Source organism: Polypterus senegalus, chromosome 2, assembly GCF_016835505.1.
Source record: "Polypterus senegalus isolate Bchr_013 chromosome 2, ASM1683550v1, whole genome shotgun sequence".
In the NCBI taxonomy this organism is placed as follows: domain Eukaryota; kingdom Metazoa; phylum Chordata; class Cladistia; order Polypteriformes; family Polypteridae; genus Polypterus; species Polypterus senegalus.
In genome coordinates, this window is record NC_053155.1 from 132,129,782 (window position 1) to 132,147,806 (window position 18,025).

The following is an 18,025-nucleotide window of genomic DNA, read 5'->3' on the forward strand; positions in this document are numbered from 1 at the left end:
AGGACTTTGTTAAATGGTGCGACTCAAACCACCTACAACTGAACACCAGCAAAACCAAGGAGCTGATGGTGGATTTTAGGAGGCCCAGGCCCCTCGTGACTGTGTGCAGAGAGTACAGACCTATAAATACCTGGGAGTGCAGCTGGATGATAAATTGGACTGGATTGCCAATACTGATGCTCTATGAAAGAGAGGACAGAGACGACTATACTTCCTTAGAAGGCTGGCGTCCTTCAACATCTGCAATAAGATGCTGCAGATCTTTTATCAGACGGTTGTGGTGAATGCCCTCTCCTACATGGTGGTGTGCTGGGGAGGCAGCATAAAGAAGAGGGTTACCTCATTCCTGGACAAATTGGTGAGGAAGGCAGGCTCTATTTTAGGCATGGAGCTGGACAGTTTGACATCCGTGGCAGAGCGACGGGCGCAGAGCAGGCTCCTGTCAATCATGGAGAATCCACTGCATCCACTGAACAGTATCATCTCCAGACAGAGGAGCAGCTTCAGCGACAGACTGCTGTCACCATCCTGTTCCACTGACAGATTGAGGAGATCGTTCCTCCCCCACACTATGCGACTCTTCAATTCAACCCAGGTTGGGGGGTAAACGTTAACACTACACAAGATTATTGACTGTTATACCTGCCTTGCACTCTCCACCTTGCATTTTTTAACTTGCACTGTATTTTTATCACTCTTTAATTAACATTGTTTTTATCAGTATGCTGCTGCTGGAGTATGTGAATTTCCCCTTGGGTTAATAAAGTATATATCTATCTATTCATGCTGTACTTATCTGTGTCAAAGTGCTAAGGAATAATGCACATGTGTATACATCTTTCATACAGTACTTTTCTGGTTAGGGTTTGTGTGTATGCATATATCTATGTGTGTGTGTGTGTTAATATTAAGGAGCAACATTAGACCAACCTGGCAATAGACTTGAGTGCACTTATCCCTGAAGAAAATTGGTAAAGGGTAAGTAGAGGGAAATATCAAGATAATACAACATAAAAAAAATCAAGTCAGAGGAAAAGACAAAAGAATAATGGAGGGTGGTGTCAGAAGTCAGGCAAGCGACAGAAGAGCAACCAGTTCTGAGACCTGAGCAGCTTTAAAAAAAATTAGCAGAGTGTAGTAGCAATACGAGTTGACTGACATCTCCATATTGAGACAAATCACATCTTTAATAGGCATCATGCTAAAACACTAAAGTTCTTAATGCAGTTTGGCATGTCATCTTCTTTTCACATTTTCTGATCAGGACATTACGAACTACAGATTTCTATTCTAACTTTCTGCAAAGCAATTCCTTGTTTTGCTGTCCCTTCTTCCTAAACCAAGTACTGGGTTGCTAGAATATGCAACATAAAGTGCGCAATGACTGTCAGTTTTCTCAAAGACCATATTTAACAATTATTTCATATATAGATTGTACCCAAGTATAATTTATCAAGATTACACTTAACTTACAACTACCATTAAAATTCTTCTTCAGTGTCTGTTACCTATAAACCCTCACTTTTCTAGTCGTGAGGGAGCCGTGACCCACTGAACTACTCTCCAGAACTTTCTATTGGATGTACAGCTGTACCTCCTCTTCTAGGCAGGCAGTGTGATGGCTTTGGAATTCAAATCCTGAGGTTGTGAGTACAAATCCTGCTACTGACACTGTGTGACCATGAGCAAGTCACATGACCTGCCTGTGTTTCAATTGGAAAACCAAACAAAATGTAACCAACTGTACCATAAATGTTGTAAGTCGCCTTCGATAAAGGAGTCAACTAAATAAGTAAATGTAATGTAATATCCTCTACTGTTGGTCTTCTGCTTGGTGTCTGGCTCTAGATCACACCACCACCATCATTGTTCACTTTTATACTCACCATGGAATCCACAGAATGTAATGACAACCTTGCCTCTCTGTTCTCCACAGACAAAAATCTAGACTGTACACCATTTCAACTTGCCTACCTTTCCAAAAGAAAAACTCCCACTCCAAACCTACTCTTTGATGTTTACTTTACTTGGTTAACAGGACACGACCTATTCTCCCGACTTCCATGATTTATATGACAAGCAGCTCTCCATTGTGCTCTCTGCCTTGCCATATCCAACAGTTGCACAAGCTTCCTTCATGCAGCCAGCAAAGAGGCTATATTATTTTGGATATTGATTGGGCAGACTGCTTTAAAAAGGCAAGTTTGACACCTCTGCTGTAGCTTGATTTTTGGTCATTTAAGTTTACTGCACCCCGCTTGAAAATCGCTAATCTAAACCATGAGTCTGCAAAGTCAGTCCTAGAGGACTGTGTGGGCTAACTAGAAGTCAATTATTGCTGTATACACACATATATACTCACTCATTCAATCAATATTGGTAATTAAACGCTGCTTAAATGTAAATATACATACCTATATATGTTTTAATCATTTTAAATCATTAATAGTACTACAGATTTTTGCTGTTAAAATATACATTTACTGTATTTATACAGGTGTTTTTTTCTTCAGTGTATTAACTAGACATTTCTGATAAAATACGGATTACCATTTTAATTATGTAGTATTTGTTTCTTACCAAAACATGTGCTCTGTAACACACAGCAACCAATAATAAACACAGTACAAATCTTCAAAACAAAAACAACCTACTGTTTAAGCAGCAATTTCAAATTCATCTTTTTCTTTTCTTTTTCCAATTAAAAGATTAAGCTGCTGCATTTTAAACAGGCAGGCTGTCCAGACTCAGATGGTGTCTGTTTTAAAGGACAAAATAAAGTTCTGAACTCCTTTAAGAAGCTTTTCTTGCCGTTTGCCTAGTTGCACAAGACAACTTCATCGACCCCTTTCTTTAATGTAAAGGCTAATATACCAATCCCCTCTCCTTCACTGATAAACAAGCTTCCATTTGCTTACACTGCAGGAACTTTGCTGCAAAAGAAAGAAAAAAATGCTTGCTGGCTCAACTGCCATAATACCATGCATAGAGGAGTACAAGTAAATTACCATAAAGCTTAATAAAGCAGGGGCTTTGTGATTAACATTTTTACCAAGTCTTATTTCAATTGGAGCATCTCTACTTCTATAAAAACAAGTCTGTTAGAACAGAGGAAAATACTACAATCAAAAGTATCCTGCTAATAAAACAATATCAACAGACCCCGTCAAAAGCCATTCATTCTTTCTTCAGCTTCAGGCCACAGAAATGGATCCACATCACACCTTAGTGTTTGTCTTTCAAGGCACAGGAGTAAAAATCTTTTAGCATGTTGCATCCACCCCATGACATGCTTCTGGTGCTATGCCTTCACACCCAGCCCTCATTACCTCTAGCAGTGACATTTGGTTATGGGGCTGGTGCTAATACACCTTCCACCTCCATGCAGAAAAACACTCCTTAATTAGGTTAAGGGTAAATATGGTGGCAGAAACAAGCGGAGTATCCTTGGATTACCATCAAATCAAGCTTGTATTCGAGTAGAGTTGCGCATTCTTAGTTGCCGGGTGCAACTATTCCTCACTCAATTCCAGGAATGACAGGACTGAATAACCCGTCATGACCAACAATTGTGGCATTCATTTCTGGACCTACTCTAGGGTTCCTTTGATCGATCTTCCCCTTTCTCTTCCCTGTCTCCCATGCCCTCCATGTGTTCTTGGACCCGTTGCACTCAACATACCTTGTTCCTGTGTGACAGCTTGTGAAACCATGAAGCACTACACACTGCAGTAACTCACAAAGAGGCAGACTATACTGTATGCATGAGAGTAAATTAGTCTGAGGACATGTACCTGTGAGAGAGGTTGGCAGCATGTGTTTTCACTGAGGAAATAACATTTACATTTCTTTGTCTAGGTTTCTTCTCAACAGCTTTGTCCTGTGTGAATGGATTATGCAAAAGCTGCATGTATGAATTGCTTTATATGATGTTATTTACAGTAATGAGCTGCTTCAAAGTGAGTGAATTGGCTTTTGAGTTGACTGATGAATGTTCTAACCATTATGAGGCGTTTCTTACAGTCAAATGAGAAATGCACTACATACGGAAGAACATGTTTAGAGTTATCCAATATGTGCCCCAGCACTTCCAATTTGTATAAAAAAAAGTGAAATGCGAGTGTGTTGTGACCACATGCATTGTTGCTGAGAGGATTTGGTGAACAGTTGTGAGAATGACGTTCTTGGTATAAGAAAAAATGTCAAATTGATTGAGAAAAAACAAGATAAATGACAGTAAAAGCAAACAATATGCAGTATTTTTCAACATAATCCCACTGAACACTAATACACTTGTTACAATGCTCACAAAGTGTCTCTGTAGCGCAAAACCAAAATATTTTTCCTGCCTTGTGCGACCACTGTTCCATAGCACACTTGCCACTAATGTCATGTGAGCAGGGGCACCATCATGAAGCAAAGGGGGGCGGGGGGGTGATTAGTTGACAGCTTTCTTTAATGCCGTCTCTGCACTGACTGTCATCCTACATTTACCCAGATCGTTGTAGACACAGATCACACATGAAATGCATATATTCCAAATAACATTATATTATTTACTCTGTACAACTCCAGAACTTAGCATGGAACTGATAAACATGTAAAAGATATGAACTCGGTGCATATGTGGTAAATGCTTGTGTGTCTTGGTGTCTTTGTGGTTACTATTGTTATGTTTTTGTCTTATTTAAAACTCTTGTTTCATCTTTGACTAGCAAAATACCCGCACTTCGCAGCGGTGAAGTACTGCCTTAAAATTTTTATTAAGAAGAAAAGTAAACCTTTTTAAACTGAGGGAAAAATATACCAATAATTATTTGTTAAGGATATCTTTGTATGCCACGTTGTCAGTTCGGCCCTCTTGTTGTAATATGACCAAGCTGTGCGCTGAGCTTACTCTTGAGCATGCAACGTACAGTTGGCCATGTGAAAAAGCAATCAAATCTCACAGCTTGGATTGCTGCCATCATAATCGGTTTGAGTTTCATGATTTGTTTCAATTAAGTTAGTATTTGCTGGACTTGTTGCGTTGAAGTGACAATCTGCATCTGTCAAGCGTTGTAAGCATACAACCGGTTTCATCGATAACTTTGCATCCAGCTTTTGAGAGTTTAAACATTCATAAACATCAAAGTGTCCACTACTCAAATCGTCACCTGTGAATCTAAGATGTTTAAGAGGCATTGGTGGCTGTCCAAAGGTGTAAAATATTTGGCCATTTGGTACACTTGAAAGCGACAACCAAACAATTCAACGGCAGCCTTCAACTCACATGCAGAACCATAGGTGAAGGGCTTAAGCATTTCACTCTTATAGTGCTCCTGTGTAGTATAATTATCTCCTGTACCGTCATCAGTCCACACCTTGAACCTGTCTCAGTCATTCAATACATAAGACACAATGTTCCTCCGAAGAGTGAGCCTGATATGGCCATGCAATATGTAACACAGAGAATGGAAAAGGCAGGCGCCATCTCCGGGCATGGAAACCACTTGGTAAGTGACAGTTTTTTGATCGATGGTGATCACCTCGATAGACATGTTAATGGGGGTACGGTTTGAACGATAAAGGAAATGGGTACCTGAACAATGTAAACTATGTCTAAAAATACCTATACAATAACTATAATCGTAATAAATGAACAATAAAACAGCAGAGAAGCCATGGATTAAATAAAAAGACTGCGGTTATCAGCCGGGAGACATGAATACTGTGGCGAAGTAAGGAAGGGAATGAAGAGACCGGAGTGACGGACGGCCTTATATAGGCTGACAGCCAACAACGTGGGAGGCGTGGTGATGGGGGACCCAACGCTGCCTCACATGGCGACCAAGCTGCAGGCTATGGACGTATATATGTACATAAGTAGGATTCAGTTAGCGTTGGGAACCCGCATACCAAATTTCTTGAAGATGGGCCCATAGGTAACAAAGACCATTGGAAAGTTCAATATGGAGGCCGACATTGGTGCCATACCACCGAAATAAGTATGTACATCGGTTTCGGTTAGTGCAGGGAAGCCGCCTACCAAATTTCGTGAAGATGGGGCCATAAATAAGAAAGTTTATCATGGCGGATGTTGTCGATCGTTATGACCGTTACGAGTAGGATTTCAAAATTAAACCTGCTTAGCTTTTATAAGTAAGCTGTAAGGAATGAGTCTGCCAAATTTCAGCCTTCTACCTACACAGGAAGTTGGAGAATTAGCTATGAGTGAGTCTGTGAGTTAGTGAAGGCAACAAAGACTGTTGGAAAGTTCAATATGGCGACCGACAGTGGCGTCATAACACCGAAATAAGTACTTACATCGGTTTCAGGTAGTGCAGGGAAGCAGCCTACCAAATTTCTTGAAGATGGGGCCATAAATAAGAAAGTTTAACATGGCGGATGTTGTCGCTGGCAGACATTGTCGACCGTTATGACCGTTACACGTAGAATTTCGAAATAAAACTTACTTAACTTTTGTAAGTAACCTGTAAGGAATGAGCCTGCCAAATTTCAGCCTTCTACCTACATGGGAAGTTGGAGAATTAGTGATGAGTGAGTGAGGGCTTTGCCTTTTATTAGTATAGACTAGCAAAATACTCGCGCTTCGCAGCAGCGAAGTACTGCATTAAAATTTTTATTAAGTAGAAAATTAAACCTTTTTAAACTGAGGGAAAATATGCCAATAATTATTTGTTAAGGATCTCTTTTTATACCATGTTGTCAGTTGGACCCTCCGGTTGTAACATGACCAAGCTGTGCGCTGAGCTTACTCTTAAACATGCAACTTACAGTTGGCCATGTGAACAGTAATCTTGTCTCAAATCTCACAGCTTGGATAGCTGCTTTCATAATCGGTTTGAGTTTCATGGTGTGTTTCAATTACGACAGTATTTGCAGGATTTGTTCTGTTGAAGTCATCTGTCAAACGTTGTAAGCACACAACCGGTTTCATCGATAAAATCACATCCCGCTTTTGAGAGTTTAAACATTCATAAACATCAAAGTGTCCACTACTGAAATCGTCACCTGTGAATCTAAGATGTTTAAGAGGCATTGGCGGTTGTCAAAAGGTGTAAAATATTTGGCCATTTCGGTAAACTTGAAAGCGACAACCGAACAATTCAGCGGCAGCCATCAACTCACATGCAGAACCATAGGTGACTGGCTTAAGCATTTCACTCTTATAGTGCTCCTGTGTAGTATAGTTATTTCCTGTACCGTCATCAGTCCACACCTTGAACCTGTCCCAGTCATTCAATACATAAGACACAATGTTCCTCTGGATATCAAGAGTGAGCCTGATATGGCCGTGCAATATGTAACAAAGAGAATGGAAAAGGTAGGTGCCATCTCCGGGCATGGAAACCACTCGGTAAGTGACAGTTCTTTGATCGATAGTGATCACCTCGATAGACATGGTAATGGGGGTTGGAATGATAAAGGAAATGGGTACCTGAGCAATGTAAAGTAAGTCTAAAATACCTATACAATAACTATAATTGTAATAAACAAACAATAAAACAGCGGAAAAGCCGTGGATTAAACAAAAAGGCTGTAGTTATCAGTAGGGAGACGTGAATCCCGTGGCGAAGCAAGGAAGGGAATGTAGAGACCAGAGTGACGGACGGTCTTATATAGGCAGGCAGCCAACAACGTGGGAGGCGTTGCTACAGGCTATGGACGTATATATATGTACGTAAGTAGGATTCAGTTAGCGTTGGGAACCCGTGTACCAAATTTCTTGAAGATGGGCCCTTAAGTAACAAAGACTGTTGAAAAGTCCAATATGGCGGCCGAAAGTGGCATCATACCACCGAAATAAGTACGTACATTGGTTTCAGTTATTGCAGGGAAGCCGCCTACCAAATATTGAGAAGATGGGGCCATAAATAAGAAAGTTCAACAAGGCGGACATTGTTGACCATTATGACCATTACACGTAGAATTTCGAAATGAAACCTGCTTAACTTTTGTAAGTAAGCTGTAAGGAATGAGCCTGCCAAACTTCAGCCTTCTACCTACACGGGAAGTTGGAGAATTAGTGACGCTGGAAAGTTCAATATGGCGGCCGACAGTGGTGTCATACCAATGAAACAAGTACGTACATCGGTTTCCGTTAAAAGTTCAATATGGCAGCCAACAGTGGCATCATACCACCGAAATAAGTACCAAATTTCAGCCTTCTACCTACACGGAAAGTTGGAGAATTAGTGATGAGTCAGTGAGTGAGTGAGTGAGTCAGTCAGTCAGTGAGGGCTTTGCCTTTTATTAGTATAGATATACATTTTTTTTATTATTTCTTACACTATTTTGGAGTTATGTGCTTTATATTGGGTGCATTTTGAAGTTTGAATTCTGTGTTGTCAGGGCTACTACCCAAGAAAGGGAATTAGCATTGAAGTTAGACTATATCTGTTTACCTTTTTGCTGACCCTTTAAAAATTGTCATTATACCAGTTGTGTGGGAAACCTTGTTTGTATTGAGGGGTTTGCTACAGTCTACCAGGTTTGTTCTGAATTCATGTTTTATTCTACAAGAAATTCTCCAAGATCCCAAGTTGAAAGACTTGAATGTGAACCTCCTAATGTGCAGTGGTCTTTTTTTTAAATATTCTTCCAATGTGTATGCCCTAATAACTGAAGACAGACTAGTGAACACAAAAACTGGTGACAGATGTCGAAAAATGATGGGTCTCTCACATTGTCAACATCAAAATTATTTTACAACTCTTCATCTGTACTAGACATAAAGCAAGATTTTCAGACCTCCTAAAGCAGTTGAATCATGCAAAACTGTGTGATATGTGGATGAAAATTTTCGAATTTGCAAAGTCTTCACAGTTTGGAACTGAAGATCCTGCGAGTCTGCCACTGTGGGGGGCTCTACAGCTAAAAAATGTGCCACTTGGATAAAGAATGAAGACCATCTTAAAACTGCTGCAGCTACAAGAGTCCAGGTTTTGTACTTTATGTAATGCTTCTGCTTATTGTACTGCATTTGTTTATAAGGAAACATAAGGAAAAATCTCTCTTCTGGGAATTAAGAACTAATTACTAATTCTACGACAGTAGAGATTAGAGTAGACATACTCAGTAGGGTCTGTGCATAGCATACTCTTAGGGGAAACAGCACCATATGAGCAAGGGTACACCTTAGAGGCTGAAGCCCCGACTGCTATGATCGACAATCATCGAATATGGTTAGCAGAAATATGAACATACAGGTTTTATAGTCATTCTGTAATCCTGGGTGAAACAGTATTATATGTAAAGACATATGAAGTCCCATCTGCCTAGTGGGCACACTGTGGCTTGACATGACAATCCTTACAATTTGAAGGTGCTATACAATACTACAGTTTGGAGTATATGCTCCCATATAGCAAAAAAACAGAGTGAAGAAGCTAAAGTTTAGGGTCATGGTGAAAAACAAATGCATTTTCCTACAACATTATATAGTGTATGTTTGCTTTTCTGCACTTTAGTCAGACGTTGTTGAAAAGTACAGGAGAGCGTTTTCAAATCTTTTTAAAGAGTTTGCACGTGTACCACAGTGGATTCCAACCAAAAACCAGGATTTTTTTTTTTTTTGGCTAAAGTATCATTTCTTCCATGCAGCAGGTAGTACCATGTGGTTTCACATTTTGTATAACTCATTTTAATCTTTTCAGGACAGAAATGGTGAGACATGAATACAGTGGACAGCACTGTTGTCTCACAGTATCCAGCACTCAGGTTAAAGTCCTATTTGGTCATTTTCTAGATGGACACTGCATTTTCATTCTATGTTAAGTGGAATGATTGGTGGATATGTGTAGGAATGCCATATAATGGGATCCCATGCTGTCCAGAGCTGGTTACTGCCTTGAGCCCCATATGCAGGAGGAATGGGCTGGCAATTTTAAATTGTGGCAATTCCAGTGAGGGCTGGCATGGATGAATGATTCCTGTAATATTTGTACACTGAACAAGTTGCAAAAAGGTAATTTTTTATAACACACGTAATAAGATTATATGGAGCAGTTGTGTTAACGATTTTTAATTTGCATGTCTTGCCACACTATTTCCCAGGACAGAGGTTCTCACTACAGAAGGATACAGATGGGAAACTATATGTGGACATACACATACTGTACCTCAACATGCCAAAATGAAGCTTGACAACATGTCACTCTATTTCAAAATGTCCCTTACACTAAGATGCTTAAGACTCATACATTAATATTATTTCATCCTCTGTCTTCTTCTATACTACCCTGTAGTGGCTCATATGTAGTGGCTCTTATGATTATTTTTATAAAACTTCACCTATTAATCTTGCATTTTTCACCTAGTTGACACAAATATTGCTTTGACCAGAATCATTTCAGGATGCGACTTGTTTTCCACCATTATGTTACTGGTTTTATTATACTGATTTTGGAGTCCACCCACCCTAACACTAATCTCACTTTTATAGATTTGCTTTCCATGTTTAATGAAGTTGGTTTCTTTTATTAATTGTGTGAAGATTTAATAAGTTTCTCTTTTCTTTAAGCCATGAAAGGTTTCTTGTGTTGGTTTCAGATTAGTTTAGTGGTGTTATGAACCATTAAAAGGTGAACAAAACAGTGTCCAGCACCTGCTAAGATATAACAAAGAATGAGCAACAGTTTCCAAGACTTTATATCCACCTTAATCTACCAATCTCGATTTGATCAACCACACACTTCGTCTTAATAACTGAAATGTGGTTTTGATCCAATTTTTCCCAGCCTTTGGCATTGCTCTTCTTTTTCACCAGGTTTGCCAGTCTCCATAGACACCTTTTACGTTTGTACCCAAATTTTCAGCAATATCTAGATGAAGACCCAATCTTGCAGTTTTCTACTTAGTCAGTAAAGAAAGAGACAAATTTCAAACCATTGGCAACCTTGATGTACAAAACTCTGGACCAATTGTAAACCAAAAGGTTAGATCTGTGTGCATTGAAAAAAGCAATGGCAAAATATCCATTACTTTCTTTACAACACATTGCAAGCACTGACTTTTTCCTCTCTGCCCAGCTTAACTTTCTGCTCTGCAGCAGATAGTCTTCGGTTTTTACAGTCTGACACATCCTAGGCAGAAGAGTATCTGTAACAGAGTTGGAAGTGTCATATTTAATCTAGCATTGCTAATGGGAAGCAACGTGTAGAAGCAAGAGGGACACTGTATGTAAAGCAATGTGTTCAGCCTGCTGAAGAAGGGAGTCAAACTGTAAACTGCATTACAGAACACAGTAACAAGGTAAGAGAAACTAAGAGAGTAAAAAGCATCTGGGATGAGAAAGAAAGACAAAGCACTCTGAACATACTACCATATCTGCCCAAGAAATTTTCTGTTGATCTTGAGGGAAAAGGCATCATTCCACCCATTGACAGCAACCAAACCATAAGGATACAGACTTTGATTCGAAAACCACAGCCTGTAATTTTATAGATCCGACAAAGCAAGGTAATTTTTTGTGGTTTTTAGTATTACTGCAACTAAACATAACCTGTGTGAAGGATAAGTCTTTAGCTAGCATAAGTTTCTCTTCATAAACTCGGTATGAATTTCAGAACAGCATCTCAAACACACAATCACAGAAGAGCCGTATCAAGTGTGTGGAGGCAATCATTGATTAAATCAACATCATCATTTAAATGCATGCACTAGAAACTTTATATCTAGCTTAGAACTTATCTGTTCAACTGGCTAAAAGACCAGAATTGTGTCAAAACCCTTTATAAGCCAGTCCTGAACAGTGTTTCTTGAATTAATGTTTATATAAGAATTAAGGAAATAGAATTCACAAATGTACTTTTTCTATAGGACAGAAAAGGACAGACTAACCCAACATACAGTACATTCATGTTGTTTTTTTGTCCTCTTTGTTTGTGTGTACAAGCATATAGAATATCCATTTTCTACTATCCTTATGTTACAAATAAACTATGGCTGGGCAAGTTAACATATTAATTAATTAACACCAACAATTATTTTATTGCGCATTAACACTGTTTTTGTTATTATTTTGAAAGCTCCGTCTCACTAGCAATCGATAAAGATCAGTGATCTTCTTGTTATAGATATGCATTTGTTAGAAAGAAAGTTCCCTTTGTTGATTTGACTTCGATTCTCTGCGCGTGCATGAGTAGCGAACAGCAAACAGCTTCTAAAATGGCATCTGGAGAGATTCCAAAGTGAATACTCAAAGCAAAACTTTTTTTGTGTTATCACTGAATTGAACTCTAATTTTTGATGCAAGTGATCTAGAGATGTAGGTCAAAAGCGAAAGTGAGATACCTGCATCAGCTGATCGGTCCCCAGCTGATCGTGGTGCTGAACATGTTCGTGTAGCTGATACACCTATGGCAACGTTTGCCTGGGAGGACAGACGCAATGACAGGAGGTGAAAACCATATTGTGTCTCACTGCAACTGCCACCCACCCACACCTGTCTCACAACAGCAGCCAGCCCACCGTGCATTCCTGCTGGCTGTCGATCCGCTGCTGCAGCAAACAGGCGCCAACAGCAGGCAAAACAAGCAGCAACAGATGTTTTATGTTGATTTATGTGTGAAAGTATTGCTTTGTGTGCTTTTCAGAAAACTGAGTTTTTTGGAAAAAATATTAGCCCTCAAAGAGTTGCTACTAACCATAGACTATTTATGCTACTCTCTGATAAAAAAAAATATATATGTTTCTGCTGGTATCTGTTCAGATAAAAAAAAAATCAGATTTAGAAACGTTAACTTGCTGTTGCCCGGAAGGTGCCTGTTACAATGTTATGATCGTGGCTCTGGACTCTGAGGGAAACTTGTTTTTCTGTAACAAACTAGATAAAAGTTAATGCCCTGGCAGTAGCAAATAACTTTGGTTTTATATTTGATTACATTAATGTTTAAGTTGAGATTTACAAGAAATATTTTAACTGCTACTAAGAGAATACTGCTATTAAAAAGCACCTTATTTGTTTAAAGTGTTTGCAAACCAGATACACTACTTTTGCACATAACAATATGATCAAAGTGACTGCAGACAATCATACGATTAATCAAGATTAAAAATTTTAATCATTGCCCAGCAATAAAATAAACCTTATTATTTTGTTTACTGCAGCAAACATGTTTAGGTTATTTGTTGATAAACAGTCTATTGCAATGTCCAAACCACAAACAGAGAAAAGTCAAAGCTAATTTGTGGTGAAGTTGAACAGATCTCTTCATAGTTCTAATTTCCTGGTCTGAAGATTAAACACAGATATCCCGCACAAGATATCTGCATTCACAGGATGATACTTAAGAAGGGGCTGTGTACAATACCCTACACAATACAACCTCTGCATGATTTACTTAACTGACAAATTGGTCACTTCTAATATACAGGACAATTATGTTATTTTTAAGAATAACATTTGACAAATTGAGACTAATAAATGGTACTTTCTTGGGAACAGATCATCACCATACATATAAGGAATTTCTAATGTTTTTGACAAGGTATATAATGGCATCTTACACAGTTGCCAATATTATTTTGCTGACTCAGTATCATCTTACAGGTATTGTTACACTTAAGAGGAATTATTTCATGATATTTTTTCTAACTTAAAAATGGATTATAGTTATGTGTGTTCAAGATATACACTTTGGAATTCCCACACTGCTTATTGTAACATATTAACATTAACCTGCCAAAGAAGTCTCATGGAAGAATCAATAGGACATTTCATCTAACCACAAACCAGTCTTGGTTCTCACTTTTTTGTTCATCAGAACATCTCTCAATTATTATGTATTACATATGTTTTATGCAATATGGAAAAAAAAAATCACAATGAAACAATAGGATGAAGAGCTATTAAATATATATCAAACCTATGGTTTACTTGCAGCTGACATAAAGCAATTTATTTCTGATATAAGTACATTCAAAATGATCTATTACCAAGATATAGCACATCTAAATAATAAAGCAAAATAACATTCCAAAACCTGCTAAATCTAGTTTAGAGTTGTGGGGACCAGAGTCTGACCCAACAGCAACAGCACAGGGGTAGCACTGAGAGCACATGTCCATCACAGGTCCCATTTCATCTCTCCTTCTCTCTAACACTCACACACAAAACCTTCAAAACCACAAGAGCACAAGTTGGAATTTTCAAATAAACCCAAATGAATTTGCTCATTATACTGTATGTAAAATGCAAATTCATTGTATTTTAGATGCAACGTATGCCACCTTCACTGGACGATGAAAGCTACTTGCTATTACGGTAAAACATCGAGGTATACCATTTTATTACAGCTTACTTTGGAGATGTGTTGTTTTTGATCACTTGGATTGCCAACTACTCCTTTACTTTGTTGGAAAAAAACAGTAAATAGAAAAGAAATCATTGCACATGTTAAAAAATGTTCACTGCATCTGTGATGGTAGTCTGATTTATTAATCACACAATGCATTTTTTTTTAAAGACTAAACATCATATCTACAAAGACCTTAACTCAGCCCTGCACTTTTACAACATGTTCACACTCACTCGAACTCAAACTCATTGAAAGGTATTTGTGAATATGAAATGGCTCTTTATCCGACATGAAACTTTAGCTAGCTCAGGGGAAATATGACTACTATATTCAATTCAAGTTAGGACTGCTTTTTCAACTTGTTCTAGCTTGTTTGTTTCTTAATAAATACGCACAAAACAAAATTACAATGATTCAGAAAGCAATAAAGACACAACAGAATTTTTATCAAACTGTATAATAAAATCTTGAATTCACTAGACTTGTGAAACATAAAAATCACAATTGAGCACAAAATAAAAACAAGAGCTGAACAAGGTGCCAATGCATTAAATGGCACATACCAACCCTCACTTATACTGGGTCACATGAGAACTATCTTGGTGTCTGGGGCAGGATTCATACCCATTCTTCTTGAGCCATTAACCAGCAGTGTTATTACTGTGCTACAGTGACCATGAAATTTTCTGTTGAAAGGTGAATAGAAGTTAAATAAAAGAATGAAATTAATTCATTCACTCTCTTTCAACCCACTCCATCTTGTTACAGCATGCCAAGCTGAAAATACCAGGCCACAGTATCCCTTGCAAGAGCTTTAGCCTACATTGGCAAATCACTAGATGTTCCCTTGACTAGCCAAGAGACTAAATCCCTCCAGCATGCCTTATGCCTTCCCCAGGGTCTTCTCTCACTGGGCTGTATAAGATGTATATGTAGAAACTTTGAAAACTAATTTCCACCTTAACATTTGGCTTGAAAAGTAGGTACACTGGGCTTACTACCAAAATGTGTACTTTGCAGAACATGAACTTTCTTGTTCGGTTTACTGAAGCAGTTAAGCAAACAGAGTAATTTACACAATCTGCATTTCTGAGTTCAAAAACTTACTTGCCCTCTGTAGTTCTTAGTGAATAACTCCCTCTTGGTCGGTCTTCTTGCTCTATATGTCATAATAGACTGCTGTTAAAAAAATGTTACTTGCCTTGTGTAGTTTTAGGGGGCAAATTTCTCATCTTGTTTTCAGCACTATAAGACTGCCAGGTATAAGTTGGTTCTGGAGATCCCTCTGCAGATTTGCACAACAAACGGATGTCTTGCCCATACTCAGGCTTTCCTTCCAGTGAACAGACTGGGGTTGAAGGAGCAACTGTGAACAACCAAAAAACAACACTTTTATATAATATATGTTTGCAATAGCTTTCCGAAAGATTCCATTAAATCTGTAAAGACTAAAGGTACTTCTATCAATAGTCTAATTATATAATAAATCTAAATATTAAACTATATCTGCAAAAATAGACATCAGTTTTGCCTGTTCATCACCTTCAGTGACACATGAAATGAGAGAATTCTAGCCAATTCTTTTAATTAAAATTAATTCAGATGTGTTAGGGGAAAGTATGTGTTATTAAAACTTAGACAATTTAAAAAAAAGTTATCAAACACTTTGCATTTCATTGCAAGTGTGGTACCTGTGGCAGGAATAAGAGATTCACTTAAGTGACATTCAAAGTTGCTACATTTGTACATGCATGCACTAACAAATAAATATGAATACACAAACATACAATACATATATGAACAGGGTCTATATATGTTGTATATATTCAAAGCAAAGAAGACTAATAAAGTATACATTTATAATAAAGCACATACTCTGAATAAAAATATAATGAAAATTCAGTCATAGCCAATTAAATAAATAAATAAAAAACAATCATTTTAACTTGCATGTCTTGGGATTGATGAGAGTAAAATAAAGTAACCAAGGAAAGCCCATGCAAACACATAAGGCACATGAGAGAACATGCAAACTCCAAACTGGTTAAGAATTCTGCAGGACTTAATTTTAAAAAGATTAAAAGCTTGTGCAAATTATCTGAGTTCAAATGGTGACAAACTTCAAAGTGTGTATCCCAAAAACTAATTCTGTATGAAAAAAGAGAGTATATTGAAAATTTTATGAAACACTCACCACAAAGCTCCAAATGTTTTAAAAATAGACAGAGAAAACACACACACAAACTTAGACAGACCAAAAAAACCAAAAAAAAAAAAACCAAAAAACACTGCCCTTGTAACATTCTAGTTGTTTTTTTAAATGGTGCATCACAATACTTCATATACTTCCCTGAAACAAATAGTATGTGGTATCTTTAAGGTAAATATTTTGCAATGTAATTAAATCAGACACTTAATATTTAATGCTCTTGCATTTGTAACGCCTGTTTACTGCCCCTTTGCTGGTTTCGTGGGAAGTGAAATCGCTGGCTGAGCCACAGGTGATATTAATAACTGATTAAGCCTCTGGGAGGGTCATGATGTATAAAAACCTGTTTTTTTCCTTTGGAGGGGAGTCGGGTTTTGTGTTTGTTTGTGTGATTTCTTTCCCCTCTTCTTAGCTTTTCCATTAATTACTCGCGCGTGTATAATTTTATTTTACACCCCTAGACGTCTAGTTTCGTTATGTAAACTTTTCTTATTTTGGGTAAATAAATGGAGTTTTCCCCAAGAATGTGGTGTTGTGCCAGTTTTATGTTGCGACTTACGAGCCAGCCGTAACACATTTCTATTCTAATAATATGCGTTTCAAGACAATTAATGGAAGTCAGCACTAATGTAAATAATATCTTCATGAATATGTGCAAAATGAGGGCTAACTCAACTCAAACTTGTATACTACACACATTTCTCTAGAATCTCACTATCCAAAGTATTGTATAATATAGTTAAAACCCTACTTTTGACACCTGTTGGCTGATACATTGATCACTTGATCATATTTGTCTTCAATCCTTTATTATCTCTATTTGGAACAACAGCCCAATGGAATCAGACATAGCACATATTTTAGGAGGAAAAAAAAAAGTTAATTTTGGAATATTAATTTAAACCCAAGACAGCAAACATAATGGTACACTAGTTTTATTACTGATGACTAGATTATGGACATTAAATATTTATTGAATCCTTTCAGTATGGCAGGGAAAAAAAGACAAAAAACAGACATTATATCTGAAATGTAACTTCGGCATGTCAGGAAAAGATAAAGAGCAAGGTAAATCCTTCTTGTGGCTCTTTCATATTTGTTTGGGAGTTTCAAAGAGACATGTGAATAGGTTGCAAGTATGAAAGTGTGAGCTTGGGACTTGAAAGTGGAAAATCTGTCGCTTATGCTTAAGGAGGAGAAGAGTTTATTGAAGTATAAAATTTTTAACAGAAAATATATTTTTGTCCAGGTCAGGATTAAGTTATTAAGGGGAATTTTGCTAAATATGTTTTTCTGAATGAAGTCCAGTTCCCATAACTCAGCTACCAGATAATTGCACCTGGATGACTGATAATCTTTACAGACATGTTTTTCTGAAGTAACACCGTTGTTTTTTGCTATAAGTAAACAAAAGGAGCAGAATAAAACATAAAATGTATGACTTGGGAAAACCGTTCAGAACAATATTATTCTGAAAAGGTACTCTCATCTCTGTTATATTTGTCTCTTTGGC

At 37.7% G+C, this 18,025-nt stretch overlaps 1 protein-coding gene across 1 annotated transcript in view; it reads right to left on the reverse strand.

Annotated features, from left to right (window-relative positions):
* gpa33a (glycoprotein A33 (transmembrane), paralog a) overlaps nt 1-18,025 on the reverse strand; it is a 51,815-nt gene that overhangs the window by 3,839 nt on the left and 29,951 nt on the right. Inside the window, exon 4 of the mRNA XM_039744627.1 lies at nt 15,505-15,669. Within this exon, the coding sequence (XP_039600561.1) occupies nt 15,505-15,669 (165 nt within the window). The remainder of the gene's footprint in view (nt 1-15,504; nt 15,670-18,025) is intronic.